Genomic DNA, 16,486 nt, shown 5'->3' on the forward strand with positions numbered 1-16,486 from the left:
TATCGATCTCTCTCAGCGTTGTTCCCTCTTTGTACGCTCTCTTCACATCACCCTCATCGTCAGTCTCATCGTACATGTGGTCAAAAACTATCACCCAATCTCTTTGAGTTTTTTTCTTTGTTTTATATCGTTCCATGTTTATTAGTTTGACTGAGTTTGGCTTGTAGTTAAATTAAGCTAGTGAGTGCGCCGCGCAGTCCCGGGAAACGGTATGATCGATTCACTGCAACTTCCTCTCTCTAGTTTTTTCAGCAGTAAATATTTTTGTTAGCTTCTCTTGGTTCAGATTCGGAGTGGAGCACGAGCTCCGGTGAATTTTAATTAAATGTGCAGTAGAGAGTTCTTTTTGCTGTTCGTCTCAACTGTCCGCATGCCTCTCATCTATACGTGGGTTGCTAGTGTGCTGCTGGTGCTGTTTATAGTCATATTCGGTACGGTGTACGCAGTTTTAACGCTCCACCGCTTCCTCGGGTGCACTGAAGGAATAGAGAGGAAGTGGTCGGTAAGCTGGGTGGAAAATATTGCAATCACAATTGCACTATATAGGTGCGCTTTTTGCAGTGGTCGGTCACGTAGTTTGTGGGTGATTGGTTCGGTAGGTTGTATTCGGTATTTTACTTACCCCCGATTTCCAGACTCTGCAATAACAAATGAGGGCCTCGGCCTTCCCGTCAGCCATAATTGTCCCCAACTATTCCCTTCTTCCTTGCACTCTACCTTTCCACTTCATCGCGTGTTTCCAAAAGGGAAACGTATAGTGCAGAGAGTCTTTTGTTTTAAATTTTATTTGATTATTTAACAACAGATGAAATCATTAATGAATAACGAGCTGCAGGACCGAAAAGAACATGCACACGGGTCTTCATAATGATGAAGCGGTCCGATTGGAAAACAACAGTGGGGGAAAAACGGAATGACGCGGGTGTCATGGTCAACCTGTTCAAGTTCGAGTAGTAAGGGTCATGTTTATGGTGCCGTGAAATGTGCTCGCACCAATGTTCCAACCATTCACAGCATAGGTATCAGTTTTGTGCTGCTGGTTAACATGCTATGCTAGATTGGTTTTAACCATTCAGATTGGATGGGAAAATGATTAAAATTTTTGAGACAGAATATGGTAAGCAAGAGGCATTTGGGTAAATAATCATTCTCGATGAGCTTAACACAATGAAAATGTTGTTTCGTAGGTTTTATCCTACTTTGTTGAAAATTTCCACTAACAAATTAAAGAGAAATTAATAAAAGCAAATTAAACTGGTTGCTCACTATCACACAGCGAGAGTTTTTATTTCCACTCCGTCGGTAAAGATGTCTCGAACCATGTTTTTCATACTCTAAATTAATAAAACTTAAAATGTACATGTATACAACAGTACCTCAAATAATTGGCAATTATTATTGGTGAAATGCTCCACGATGGTATGTATAGATATGTCAGGCAAATTTGTGTGAGGAAAATCAATGTTCATGCTTTGCAAAGTCATGGTGTAACTGTTAGTACACTGTGGATAATAGAAACATTATTTGTAAAATGTGAATCAATATAGTATCAATCTAAGCGGAATTCCTGGAAGCAAAACACAACCAAACATAATATTAAATTTAACAAATTACTGTAACAAATGAAATCAGCAAAATGGTCCCAAATTATTCCGTTATCGAGTTATCTATTTTCTCCCGACACGCACTCTCAAAATTGAAATACGCCGAACATTGTGGCAATTGCAATTCCCTGTAAGTATGATTGCTTTATGGCACGTTCCAGTGGACACACGAAAAGCGCCACACAATTTCGACCCCGCAGCCATCGGCACAGTACGCGGCTTCGTTTTAATTGATTTTGTTACCAACCACTCCGTTGGCGCTAGACGCTTTATATGTGTATGTGTGTATCCGCGGTAGTGTCCCACGAACGTTTGATGAGTCTGTGGCCACAGGGCCTAAATTGGGATGCTGGAATTTGTATTGGTATACCCCTTTTATACCCGTTCTCGATCATCCGATTAGCAGTTCGTTGCCTGTAAATCGAAAGCACAAACTCACTCTTTCTCTCTCTTTCTCTCATACACACACACACACGTATGTGAAGCTTTCGGGCGCAGCTTGGTTGAAGCGGGAAGAGAAATTCGTTAAGCGTCACCCGCACACTGCCCTTGCGCTCTTCAGCGATGTGGTCTGTTTTGCTGCTGCAATCGAATGTTGGTTTTTCGTTAGCAGATCCTTCCTCCACTCTGCAGTTCGACATGCACTTGCGTTTTTGCACTATGCTACTGACCCTAACCAAACACTGGCGAAACTGACCTAGGGTAGGGTGTGAAGCCCTTCCACGTATTGCCAGCTTTAAGGTTTTTACAACCCGCCGAAACCGTACACTCTCCACGCCGAAACTCCCAGGACATGTAAATAAATGTAATGTTGCCGAAATCGCCCCCCGGGGAGGTGAGATAAGCAGGGTTACGAACACCGGAAGTATGCTCCGGGGCACCACGATGCACTAGCCAACCGAAACCGCCCCGTGTTCAATGAACGGATAATGGTGCACCGTTCTGTGATGCGGTGGAAAGCTGCGGCGATAGCAGCAGTAGAAAATAGCAGCACTTTCACCGTTGCTGGTGTTTGCGTTTCTGTGTGGCAGAATATTTCACACACAAAGCACGAAGCACCGACAAGCATGTGTGCTATTGTGAGTGGGGATACTTTTATTTGGGTTTCACTGTGCTTACTTTTTTGGCATTTTTTTTTTTGGGTGGCGTTACTAATGCATTCTCTTAAAGTGTATTTTCCACTTGAGGTTATGCGATTTAGCTGATCGGAGAAAACAGCAAAACAAATCAAACTGAGAACACGGTTAGTTGCAGTTTGAATGATTTATCCTTGGGGCATTGTGAACCCAAAATGAATATTATTTTAAAGGATTACAATATTTATATGCGTGTATTGTTTTTCTTATAATATTACTGGGTTTATGACAAATTAAAGTGAATTTTGTAAAAAAAAAATCAAACCAGAATTGCAAGACTTGCTTGCAAAATGCTTGGAAATATTTATGATTTTTTACAATTCCGAACATCTATTCAATTTCAAGGGAAGTTGACTACACTAATACTAATGTTTTGTATCATCGTCACAATCATCATTACACTGCTTTACCATTTTAATCAATCAACTGTGCATAGGTAATAGCATTTTAAGTAAGAGCAAGCAATAATTTTCCTATTTCTTTTCTCGGCTTCCTGCCTGATCTTGCGCCTAAATGTAGGCAATTTAATGTGTTATTCTTCAGTGCAGCGGTCGGCAAACTTTTCAGGTAAAGGCCAAATTTGTAAATCACGGAGAGCCGCGGGCCAAGAGAATGCGAACATTTTTGTGAGGAACAAAAGCCTTAACGGGCAATAAATTATGAAAAAGTACATTTGGTAATGATCAAAGTGCATAACGAACAAGCTATGTCAGACAAATTGATAACTGATTCCTCATGAAAAAACTCGTTGACTGTCTGTTGGCCGGACTTTGCCGACCGCTGCTTTATTGCGTTTTTATTTGTTTGTATAGATACTATTGACCTCATTCGCCATTTCTTTTGTGGATTGGAATTAGGTATTAATGACCAAAACATGGGCTACTCATAATTTTTCAGGTAGAATATTTTCATAACATAAATTTTAATTGTTTTTAAAACGTCAAAACAAATTCTAAACATATCATAAGTAAAAGCCCATGTAACAAAAAATACCTTGTTAAATCCATGGTGGAACGGATATTCTTCAAATTGCATACCTTTAGGCGCTTAGTCGAACCTTTTGCGTCATGATTTGACACTGTCTTGTTGAATTTTTAATCAAAATAACATATTTGCTTTGTGTTACACCAACTTGATATATTGTTAAAATCAGTTCAATGCATTCTAAAAGACAGGCAGTAATACAACACTGTGTGACGAGATAATGTTGATCTTTGCGATCATGTGCACTGTATAAACCAATTCCCTTTTCTCACCTCTCTAAAAGAAAGGATTTCTTTCGAAACCGTGAACATTCATGGCTCTATCTACAAAAGTAAAACCATGGTAGAGCCAGCTAAAAAATAACACCTTCTCGTAAGCTCCCATCCCTGAGCAGTACTTACCTGCCATGGTGACGAGGGCCAGATGAAAGACACTGCCGTTGCTAATATTCACGCTCCGCCTAATCCTCATTCTGTGTGATGAATCTGTCGTCTCCCTGTGTGTGTCCTGTACGGAGGATTTTTCACTTCACCCGGGTATGTGTATTACTTCACTGTATGTGTCTTTTTGTTTTGCTTGCTTGCGTTAAAGAACAAGCTGTTCAAATTTAATTCCCGCTTTGTTATGCTTCGTTTAACTTCTCGGTCAATCTTTGGTGGAAAAGGTTACGCTACGCTTTCACTTGCCCTTTGACCCCGTTTCGCCGTGTGTATGTGTGCAAATGTGCAGAAAAAGAACGTTATTTTTCTTTGCTCGCTGCTGAGACCGTCCACAGCTCGACCTTATGCACGAACGCCTTCGTACTTTCGTTCCCACGCGTTTGGCCTTCTCCTTTCCCTAGCGTCGCTGGGAGGAAGGGCGAAAACTTTTCGTAGCGTCTACTTGCGTTGAGGTTTTTCGGTCGTACTCGTCACCGCCAGGAGCATATTGTCACTGTGGGAAGTCTCGTGCTCCGAGTCGTTCTTTTCTCTTCCCTTTCCTTTCTTTTGGAAGGTTTGCGGTAGCCTTTGCGGTTGGATTGGTTAGAAGGGAGGCTTATTTTTTCCCCTGCTTGGTCGTCTCCGTCACCTAGCCGTACTGTATTTCACCCCGACTGGCTGGTGGGACAGGTCGTTTGCTTTTGATGCTCGTTTCCCGTGAGCATGTACGAACGTGAGAGAAAGTCAACAATCCAAGCAGTGCCGCAGGATGTTTATTGTTTGTTGACGCCTTGTTGTAACCTGTTGAGCCGAGGGTGAGAAAGGCAGGATGAAAAAAATGGTCAAGGTAAAAATCATGTTTGAATTATACGATACGAATGCGTCTTGCGGGTGGTTTACAAGAGAAAACGGTGTATTTGCTTTATGATTTTTTATTGCTATTATTTTAGGTGACTTTTGTGTCGCTGTCGATGTTTTCTTCCCGCGCAATGGAAAAGTTTCTGTTGGCTATTTTGATAAGCTTTTAGTGACACAAAGGTACATCCTTCCGGCTTGCAAAGTTCCAAGCCAAGCTGTGACAACTCGTTCGTTTCGTATTTAGTATTTGTTGCCCCAAGCTGGTACAAAGATGGGCAAAGATAATTGAAATGACAAAGTTAGAAAGCGCTTTGATGAACCGACCTTTACAACGACACGCACTTTCGTCCGGCAGTCAGCAGTGAACGCAAAAAGACCGAACAAAACGATGACACTTGTAATAAACGGCCCCATAAACATTTAGGCATTCATTTTTAACATTTTTTCTCTATTCCTTTCCGTGACAAGAAAACTTTTGCCCGAGGCTCTTTTGCTCTAAAATTCTAAAGAAATGGTGGAAACATTTCTTTTCTGCTTCCCCTTCTTGCTGGTGTTCATTATAACCAACCGAAACTTCAAACATCTTCAATTTACGCCCTCTCGGCGTAACTTTCTGTACCCCATATTCGCCTTGCCCAATCTAATGCATATTGCTTGCCCGAGGGCATTTTTTCTCTTGCAAGTTAAGTGAGTATGTGTGTCTGTGTGTGACACTTCATAACCCGCAAAACAACTTTGACCCTGGGAACCGTTTACGTGGCCTTCGTTTTCTTTGCTTTCCGTACCGGTTGCGGTAGGAAAGTTTTCTTATAAATTTCACGAATGAAATAACATAAATCATCAAGACAGTCGGAGAACGAGTGAGTATATGGTTACTTTTTAAGGAAGGTAAACACAAAAAAATAAAATGTATTAAATTTCAGTAAGTGTCCGTCATTTCAATTTTATTTATTGTATAAAAATTGGTAATATAGTGTGCTCAAACTTATAAGCTTTCTCATTCCAGTTGATGAGTTCAGCATGTACACAATGGAGTTGTACCACATAATTTAGCTACAAATTACATTTTCTTCATTTCAATATTGAAAAATCACAATATTGTGGGGCTTAAGAATTGAACTTTCTTTCCCGAAACTCTTGTGACGCAAATCGCGATTCATGAGTTCTCAAAACACAACATCAAATCTCAGACGAACTCTTGGCACGATGGCCCAGGTTTGTTTTACACTAATACGTAATTTCACTCCACAAACATGTGTGAATGTATGTTGCTTTATTTTAAATACAGCTAGTCTAATCGCAACGCTCACAGACGCAAACGCGTTTTTCCACGAAACGCGGGCGATTGAAACATCACCAATTGATAAGCAGACGCCGAGCATTCTAGAGGAAACCTATTGGACCACATTTAATTTAATTCACTTTGTGTAGCCTAATATCAATTTCGTGCAGTGGTGCTTTTGTTACCATGATTTATTTTCTAGAACAACTCCACTCAGCTGACCATGCTGTTCAGCCAATCCGGAACGCAGCAAGACTTTTGCCTCTTTGTTTCGACTATCAGGCGCTGCCCACTTGATGAAGCATCATAATTAATCACCTCAGATGTGGCCAGCCGGCCCGGGTCAGCATGATTGTGGGCACGCCATTCCGGCCATTCTATCAGCGGACGGTAACAACCGTTCGGTTCAAACCAGTACGGCAGCAAATTGGCCCGATTCAATCCACGGCGAGATGAGTCGTTCCCGGTGCCAAAGAAGTCACCTGATAATGGAAACCAACAGCATATGTTTTTTGTTTGTTTGGTTGTCTTCATCTTGGAACGTTCCCGACCCTTTCAAATCGAATACCACCGAAACGTTCATTCGAACTTTGGTCGCACATGCCACGCAATGATGGTGGCGTTTAGCATGGGGTTTTGTGATTCCCGGCAACGGGTCGTGCTCTATAACCAATGATGGTGATAAAGGCATGCCGGATCGCTATGAGTTGGGGTTGGCTACGCCTGGCTAATGAGTGGTTGTCAAAAATAAAACTAAACTATTATGCTTCAATGACAAACATTTGACCAAACTTTAGCCCTTCATTATAAAGTTCAAGCGAACTCAAGGGGACGGACGTTCCGTGTGCTATGCTCCCTGTTGTTCACAGGCCATTGTTTCCGGCGTTCTGTTCTGCTCGGTAGTGGGGGAAATTTAAAGACAGCTCGTTCGGCAAACTTTCCCAGTTAATGAAGGGGATCGAAGAAGTTTGCTCTTTCCCGCCATCCATTCTAACTACCATTCATTTTTGTAACGTCGCGAAGTTGTATCGGCTGTATGGCGGTCGACCGATGAGGATATGCCACCGAAAGAGGGGACGCTAGAATGCACAACGCAAACGGTGCACCTTCATTAAGCCTTCTCAGCTCGGCTTAATACATCCGTTTTGTCAATAAAGCTATTCTCTTGCGCATTGGAAGACACCGATAGCGGGTCTGGGTATGAGCAACTTTGCTAGATATCTTCTTCTCGCTGCAAACTATTGGTAACTATTGAAAAAAAAGACTTGCTGATAACGTCGTTTAGCTGTGGAAGAAGTTTGGTAAAACAATACCCACAGCTCTCTCAGCGTTCAGAGCGGGCTGGGGGAATTCTTTTTGACAAGCCATCGAATCGGGCTGTACAAATCAAGCGAACGGGGAAGAAGTTTCCGATACACAGTGTACTGATTTAATTTTATTCATAATAAATTGAAACTTCATCCATGGGAAAAGCGCTGTAATGCCGAGGTGGCTTAAAATGAAGTTCCTTTTTTGGGTAGGGAGAAGCAAAAGTTGTAAAATAGTAAGGTTGCGTTCTTTAGAAACTGATACTTGTACTTTAATGAACTGTCAGGAAGTTAAGCTGTGCTATTTTCTGGGATTTTGCGATGTCTTTGTCAATAAAACGTCTCAAAACTTTATTTAAAAATATATTTGTTTTATTGAATGTTTGAGCATATTACAATAGAGGCCGCGATGTCTATCATTGATCTGTGATGAACAAATTAAGGAAAATTAGGTGAAACTTATAGTACTATTATGAAGCTAACAGTTAAAAGTACTTTAAATGTCTTCTACGTATGAAAAAGGTATCTTCTCCTTTTTCTTTTCTTATCTTGTTGTCTTTTCGGCTGATCCTATATTTGTTTGTACTTCTCAGCAATAATGGTGTATACGTAGAAGAAATTGTTAAATTTGATAAATCAGTGGATGTTCATCTTGACCATTTTTGTATAAATTTTGTACACACCTATCACAATAAACCTTAAGAGAATTTAACTTTTATTACCTGTAGACGGACAGAAAAATAGCCAACTAGCCTAGAAGATTCAGCAAAGCTACCATATCGTGTTATTAATACCACAAGATTCAAGCTCACTAGTGGCCGGTGTAAATTAAACCAATTAAATCTTATCCTTCTTTTGCCATGAGTGAGAAACACTTGCTTTTTCTGGAGTGCTTGGGTACAACAGTCTCGCACGAGAAAGTTTTCTGCAGTCACTGCATCTTCCCAAGTTCAAAGCTCGCGGATCGTGTGGAAGTGTTCGGATGGCTGAGGGTTTTACAGGTTCAGGTTCATTGTCTTTGCTACCCCAAGCACAGGAAACTGTTTGTGTCTGGCATGGGAAGCATAAATAGGAGTAGTTGTAGTATTAACACTACCGTGTCTTGGCGCTAATTCCCTGAGAAACTACACGAACGTCTCAACATCGGTCGGTGGTGCCTTTGCTGATCGTAAAGTTGCAATGTTTCGTGGTAGTTTGTCGGTAAAGTTTGTGGTTATTTTGGCACCGAATGTTGTGGTTAGCACGCTTACGAGAAAGAGAAGTAACTTACGAAAGTGTGGCAACGATACAGGAGGTATAGAATTATGGAGTACTTCGTAGTGAACAATAAAATAAACTCATCGGTACTTTAAGAAAAGGAAACACTTTTTCTTTAGGTTTATATATTTAGAGATGTCACGTGCACATTCTAGAGAAGTTTCAAGTTTAACAGTTATTAGAACGTAATTTGGAATCAAGGAATGTTGAATGAATTAATAACTGCATTTAGTAGATACTCGATCTTTATTGAATCAGCTTATTATCCTTTCCCCTAGTAACTACGTTCTATCTCTTGCTTTTTTATGTATTCCTTACACCTTTCATAATTTGACGAACCTCTCTGCTCTACTATAACCACAATCACAAAGGAAAAGGTTGAAACTCATTTACTAATTTCAGTTCTTCGGTAACACAGATGGTAGAGACCCGAAATTGTGTGCTTCACTTAACAAAACCCTTTTTTTCTCTGTCGCTATTTCAATTTTTCGTATTAAATTACACTTCCAATTTTGCTCATTTTGCTCCATCCCAGCTTCAGGGTGAGTGGAAAATATACGACTGTTAGCCCAACCTCGTGCGGTTTCATTTTTCTCGATGTAAAAATTATTTGTCCTTCCTTCGTCGTTAAGTCGAGTAAAAGATACTTTCCACCATTTAACAGATGGCAATTGGCTGGATTCAAATTGGTAGTCGTACAACGAGCAGTAACACGAGCACAAAAAACTCAGATGAGTTTTATGAGTTAATGGGAAGAGAAAGGCAAATAAAGTTATAATTTAATTCCCGCCAACTGGACGGGAAAGTCCACCTCGTTTATTCTGCGTATCATCACAGTTGTGGTTGCGGATAGGGCAGCATTCTTGTGATTACTCTTCTAACCATCCATTACGGGATTGCCAATGGACTATTCCACATCGGACGAGTGGTCGACAATCGGTGTGAAGAGGAATGAGTGTGAAATTTGAAAAAGTAAAACTGTAAATGTAAAATGTAAATGAATGAAAATTAATTGAAAACTCGTATGATACAACACAACCATACGTTCATTCATTTAATCATTTCACAGTTCTGTTTTTGGCGATCTTTTCCATTAGTTTGGTTTGAATTTTCTATCCCATAGTTCTTATGTCTTCTTGACCAATCGCTGGAGTATGATTATAATTTAATGATATTATTTGAACGTTGGTTTTAATTTTCAATTTTCACACTGAATGCAGTGAAGAGAAACAGCTGCGTCCGCTACGTGAGTCAGCACCAATTTTCTTCTTGCTTCCGAAGCATTTTCAAACCGAACCAAACTCCTTCAGAGCGACACGAAAAAGGAGAAGGGACTACCAGATGCACAAGAATAAAGCGCCATATTGAGATTAAAAACGATAAGAAGGATAGAAACGTGACGCAAAGGACTGCTGAACCGTTGCTGAGAGCAGAACTTTCGAAGTTTGTGTAAGCTTGACACTTTTCTTTCCATCCTGAAATTATGCTTGAGTTTTGCTTGCTGAGAAGCGCGAAGTTGCCAGTTAAAGTAATTATAACAAAAGTGTTACAATAATTATTTCACTTACAAGGCAGTCCAGAAGTGTGACGCCATTTATCATAAGAAACTACCTCTGATAAAACAGCTTATGAATTTACTTATATACATTGTTCAACTAAAAAATATGTAGCAATTCCATAGTATTGATTGATCAAATCTTCCTGAGTAAAAATCGTCAAATGCGAAATAGCGTTCTGTTATTTCTACACTGACTCGGTTGCATCATATTTTAATTGCAACCAGCAAAACGAACATTCAAATCAGATGGAAATTCGTATCACTCATTTGTGTGGAATGGAGGAATCAGCCACGATAAATGGAAACTGTTTAATCAAACATTTTGCATCGATCCACCGACGCTGCCTCTTCCACCGGTATCAATTGGCTGATCCAGTGAACAGTAATTGGAACAGTCACACGGCGGTCCAAGGTTAAAAATGTTGTAAAATGACCTCTGACACCGGAAAGGTGTCCATGTTTTTCATTGCCATTTTTCATTCGTCCCATTCTATCACGACTTTCTGACCTGCTGACCAACCAAAACCGAATGTTTAAACTGTATTTATCTTCTGTCGAAAAAACAGTGAAACAACATGATGTAACAACACATCTTTCACTTATTGTGCTTGGCTTCACAAATTGCCCATGAAAAAGGGGGTTTCACCGCTCGATGGGATGGATTTGGTTTGGAGCGAAGGTGCAACGGCGAATGAAGCAATTAATATTCATTCTGATAAATGAATTCGTAAACGAGGCACCTACGCTGTTCGTTTTGTTATTGTGTATCTTATCAAGCAGGCGGAAGCGGGGATTTTAATGCATTGTACTTTTCCTGCTCTTTTCGAAGCTTTCCATAAGCAGACAAACACACGAACAGCATCAGTAGCAACATCAGTCGCAGCAACAACAACACACAGACAGTAATTATTATTGGCGCAGAGTAATGTTATGTGGATGGGAAAACATCATTTCCGAGAACTGGTGCGATTGGTACAAGGATGGCGATAGTTTTTGTTATATTTTTCATGTTAAATTGACTGTATTTCATGGTGCTTTACATAAAGGCCCTTACGTGTCATTATAATGCCTGATTTCAATTTGAATTAACTATTTTTGAATGATACATGCTATAAAAAAATGGCAATTCCTTGTAACAAACAATGCAGTCATTATATCATATCTATATCATATTGATTGTACCGATAATTCACGAGCCTTTTTTAAGATAAATCTTTTTTTTAATATTTTAAGTCCTAGTTTTAGACATAAGGAGAATATTCAAAATAGAAAACGCAAGCGAACGCTATGAAATACTCTTTACAATACTGGAAGAATATGCATGGTATAGGTTGCATCGACATGGTTACACTACTTATGGCAGCGCCATGTTGCGGAACTTACAATAAGCTTTGCACAACGAGGTTCTACCAAATACGGTTGAGCTGATCTCTCGCCCAATTTAATCGGATTTTCTCGATATGATTTTGCTCTTTTTCTTTCTTCTGCTTGTCCTGTCCTTACCAACTACCGGCTGGTTTTCGGCTGAGCGAATCCAAAGCCAACCGACCAGTCCATTGAAAGCAACTGGAACACAAGTGGCCAGCTGTAAAATATCGCTCCAAATCCATATTCAACGAACGTGTTGGACGTGTGTGTTTCCGTTGCACTTACCACCAAATGCTGTGCTTCTTGATATGAGAAGCCTGCCTTCTGCCAAGCATAAGTGTGGCTGCTTGATTCGGTAATCTGCAACCCTGATCCTATCGTTGTCGCTCGGAGTGTGTAAAATCGTTACAAATACCAATCAGCTTTTCGAACGCTTCTCAAGGTTTACCATCTGTTTACATTGCAATTGACGCTGTGAGCCTTAAAGTTGAATGTAATGCAGATTAAATTGCAAAAAATAGACAAGAGCAAAGAGCGTTTTACACGGATTCATCGAAAAAGAAATGGTGAAGGTGGCCAAGGCACAACAGTTTGTGTTATGCACTAGCTTGATTGCATATGGAGATTGAAAATTCATTCTCACTGTCTCTCATGCTCCCATCTGTTTTCAAGCAGGTTTTTGACTTCCTTTTTCTTTTTATTTGTCTCACTACTTAGGGTAGGCAAACGCCATTGAAAATGCAGGCTAGCCCCTTACCCCGTCCAGCTTGATGGTGTCATATCTTGTCCCTTCGGTGCTCAGAGAGTTGACAGGCGATGCATCCGGTTGCATCGCTCTCTGGGAAGTGCAAATCACCTAGGTCAGCGTTTTTTAGATAATTCATTTTGCTTTTATTGCATCAGTGTGTCTGGTGTAGTATGAGCGCGATGGTTTTACCTACTCCATATTAGATGGCACAGTGAGGAACTGTGCATCTCTCAGCTCACGGATCGGAGAAAAAGATGAACACCGGGCAGAATGACTGATTCAATTAAATCTCATCCTCTCTTAAACTGACATCCGGCAGTGAAAACGCGAACTTCTCGATGCTTCGGGCAGCTGTTTGTGTGTCAATAGAGCGCCAAAAGCCGGGGCTCCGTTATATCGCAATTGGAAGGTAAACAATCGGACCAAAAGTGTAGGCGAAAAAATACGCCACCAGCACACGATGGTCTTTCGCGAATGCAAATCGTATTTTCTGTGGCTCTGTTGGCCATTTTGGCCACTGAACGGTGGTGGTTTAATTAAAGGCAAACGGAACGGTGTGATTTGTCTGCGCTGAGAGCAAACGTTCAGGAGTGTTTCGATGAAGGCACGTCTGCAGCAAGAACTAAATCGAACCTCGACTCAGTACGGTACGTAAGTTATCCTTGGGAGTTTTCAAACACCGAGTGGCACCAAAATCTCTAGTTAATTGATCAACAACAGGCCACCTCTTCTCCTTTGGCTGCATCGTCATGTTCCACTTGAACCTGGCAAAGTCACCAAACTTTAGCAAGCACACTTTTCAACCCTTTGTCACCGGTTGGAGGGCTCCAAGCAAAGCGGCATCAATTTTCCGATTGATGCCACGCTCCTCTTCTAAAAAGTCCAAAATGCTCGAAGCGTTCTCACGAGCACGAGCGAGTATGATTGTCAGCTACGCTTTTGGTCATTATTTGAAGTGTGTTGTCAGGTAGAAAAAGCTGGTGTGGGATGGCAGATGAGATTATTTTAGTAATTAACCAAATTAAGGCGAAATAATTAAAGAGCATCGCAAATTGTCATTCAAGAAAATCGTGAGCATTTAAAATATTTTAACCGACAGAGCAAAACAAAATCAATAAATTGGAACATTTTATTTGTAATATTATCTTCGATACTGGTTGAAACGTTTATATTAATATTATTTTATATAGAAGATCCTCAAAAAAAGAAATCAATGATCAATGATCAATGTATTTGTAAGATCTTTAAACGAAAAAAAAAGATATCTTCTTCAAAAAGATAAAAGAAATGAAATCTTCTTCAAAATTAAATACAATTATCTATTTCTGGTATAAAAATATAAAGCTAAAATAGATGCTTTGTTTGATGCTAATAAATATTTATTGATTAAAAACATTATACTGTACAAATATTAAAAATTCATCTTACAACCTATCATGATCACATTGATCAATGATCGCCAGATAGCCTTAAATTGTAATTCAACCTACATCCAATCCAATGAAGTTCTATTTGCTGGCACACATATCCGAAGCTAACCGTTCGCAAGACACAAGTGCATCAAGCAAAAAGATGTTGCAGTTCCATAAATAGTTCGATGCACCTCGAGCATAACGCTTTGCCCGCGTTAAACCAATCAAGTAACTATTTGCGTTATTGCTTCTGGACTAATTTCTTCCCACAAAACACCGCTCTACCGACGCGTTAAAGAATTGTTCCCCAAGGTGAACCTTAAGTAGCGTCACAGTCGAGTACATGTGGACCCAACAAGAAACTCATTCAACAACCACACTGGTTGCAAATGATAATCACTTCCTACCGGTCTTTCTGCGCACTAGCGGGTGAGCAATTCCTTTTGTGTCGTGGGAGAGAGAACGATATCTTGCACCATCGATAGGGGGTTCGTCAGTTCGTTATGGGTACCAGTCGTAGTCGGGGCTGGCGGATAATGTCCTAACATGCGAAACGGGAATCTACCCCGAATTGGGTGTTTCCTGCTTGCCTCGGGACTTTTGCAAGCACAAGCACTTGCCCGAAAGCGTTCACCTAATTACGTTCGGCACTGGTTGTTGCAGGGATTTATTGCGGGCTAATGGTGGAAACGACCAATTAAGGATATTGCTCTGCTTTCTACTGGCTTGCTTACTTTGAACTAGGCGCACTTGAACCGTGGATAAATTAGCACTACCAAAAGCACCTTAAACGAAGTTCATATGATATTACCTTTTCTTCACGATCGCTGCGATGATTTTTTTGTGCGAGACTTTGAATTTCGTTTCGTTGGAAAGTATAAACTTGACTTCCGAATCTCCGACACTATTCAAAGAAACACTATACACTTTTACTTCCAAACGATTGCAACCGTTCAAACTCCTCGCCTACACAACGTACACGTGGCGCACGTGGAACACTTTCCCGCCAACAAGGATCGAGAACGTTTTCTCTTCGTTTTGGACAACGGTGGCGAACGCGATAACTCAAAACGACCACTCTGGGATGGTTTTCCAGCTCAACGGCCGCTCGCACGAGAGCTCTGAAAACGACTGAACCCTGCACGCCGTCCAATGCTCGCCGGAACCGAACGACAATGCTTCGGAGCTTCGTGCAACGCTGCGTTGTCTCGGGAACCGGTTCGGATGGATTGTTATGGTGGCACGCTCGTGTCGTGCCGAACCTATTTCAACATGACCGCGCATTTCGCCCTCGTGCTGCGTGTCGTCGTCCGCATCCGTGCCAGCATCCTTACTCTTCGTGCCGTACTCGTGGAAATGGTGCTTCCCCTTCACTTGTGAAACTGGATGCCAAGCTCGTGGAACATGTTTTGTTTTTGCTCTTAGCACGGAAAAGTGTGTGGTAAGCGTGCGGTAAGCGTCCCCTTGATGGCTGTCTAAAATTGTCACGCTTTTGCAGAGCGGTGGTGGCAGCGGATATGTTGGAACAAAAACAACGCATCTCATAGTGAAATTTCGCTCATCGTGTGATTTGTGCGGTGGGTGTGTGGATAGGGCTAGGGCTTTAATTATCCGTATTCGAGTTGTCTTGGTAGGTGTGATAGTTTCCGGAGTCAAACGGGTTTCGGATGTTTCATAGAGGCAGAACTCGTTCCTGGGCTGCAAAAATGCGTGACTAGTATTTTTAAGTAAAAGGTGGACAATTTGTATTACAAAAGGAATAATAGAAAATGTATAAGTAGTTAAACTATTTGTAGGCAGGAGCTCTCAAACTGTTGTGCTTGTTTTGTTTTTTTTTTTTAATTTATTTTTTAAGTAGAGTTGTGTTTCATGAACCTTTCCTCTTCTGTCGAGCAGTTTAGCAGGCAATAAACATGAATCGTCCCGCCAACATGAACTTAAAAATACTCTATTAAATGCTATACAGTTCAAGTATATACAAGTACATTTTATTTTCAATTCATAGCACCTGATATTACGCAGCATAAACAATTTATTTAACCTTAAAGCAAGCAACCGAATACCCCGATATATATATATTTTTTTTCAATTTATAAATAACAATTCACGGTTGAACAGTTTTCAAACTCATTCGCACGAATAAGCCGCCCACCGGTTAATACGCCACCGGTTAATCGACGTTCTACTTTAGGTTGATACTTTAAAAAAAAAAGTTCTACTTTGGGTTTCCAAGAAAAAGGAAAATTAATTAAAAGCGTATAATTAACTGTAAGACAGTATTATTTTTTATGCATATTAAATAAAAATATACAAACAATAATTATGCTGAACATAGCGAAAATGTAGACAATTGGTTGAAATATTCTTTTTTATGTTATACAGGGAACTGACCAATAAATCAGTATGGAATACACAAGTATCTTGGTTACCGACTTAACGTGTGTAAATTTGGTTGCCATCTCTACAGTTAAAAGTATTTACAGCTACATTAGGACTAACCCACATAAGTAAAACAAATTAATTAACAAATAATTAAGTACACAAAATAAAGAA

General features: G+C 40.4%; 1 protein-coding gene across 1 annotated transcript in view; it reads right to left on the reverse strand.

Annotated features, from left to right (window-relative positions):
• The window catches only part of LOC120958345 (uncharacterized), a 38,422-nt gene extending 23,322 nt beyond the window's left edge, over positions 1 to 15,100 (reverse strand). The window contains exons 1-2 of the mRNA XM_049610417.1: positions 14,745 to 15,100; positions 4,126 to 4,944 (exon numbers count right to left, since the gene is read on the reverse strand). Coding sequence (XP_049466374.1) covers positions 4,126 to 4,195 — 70 coding nt within the window. The 5' untranslated portion in view covers positions 4,196 to 4,944; positions 14,745 to 15,100. The remainder of the gene's footprint in view (positions 1 to 4,125; positions 4,945 to 14,744) is intronic.
• Between the last annotated feature and the right edge of the window lie 1,386 nt (positions 15,101 to 16,486).

Source organism: Anopheles coluzzii, chromosome 3, assembly GCF_943734685.1.
Source record: "Anopheles coluzzii chromosome 3, AcolN3, whole genome shotgun sequence".
Classification (NCBI taxonomy): domain Eukaryota; kingdom Metazoa; phylum Arthropoda; class Insecta; order Diptera; family Culicidae; genus Anopheles; species Anopheles coluzzii.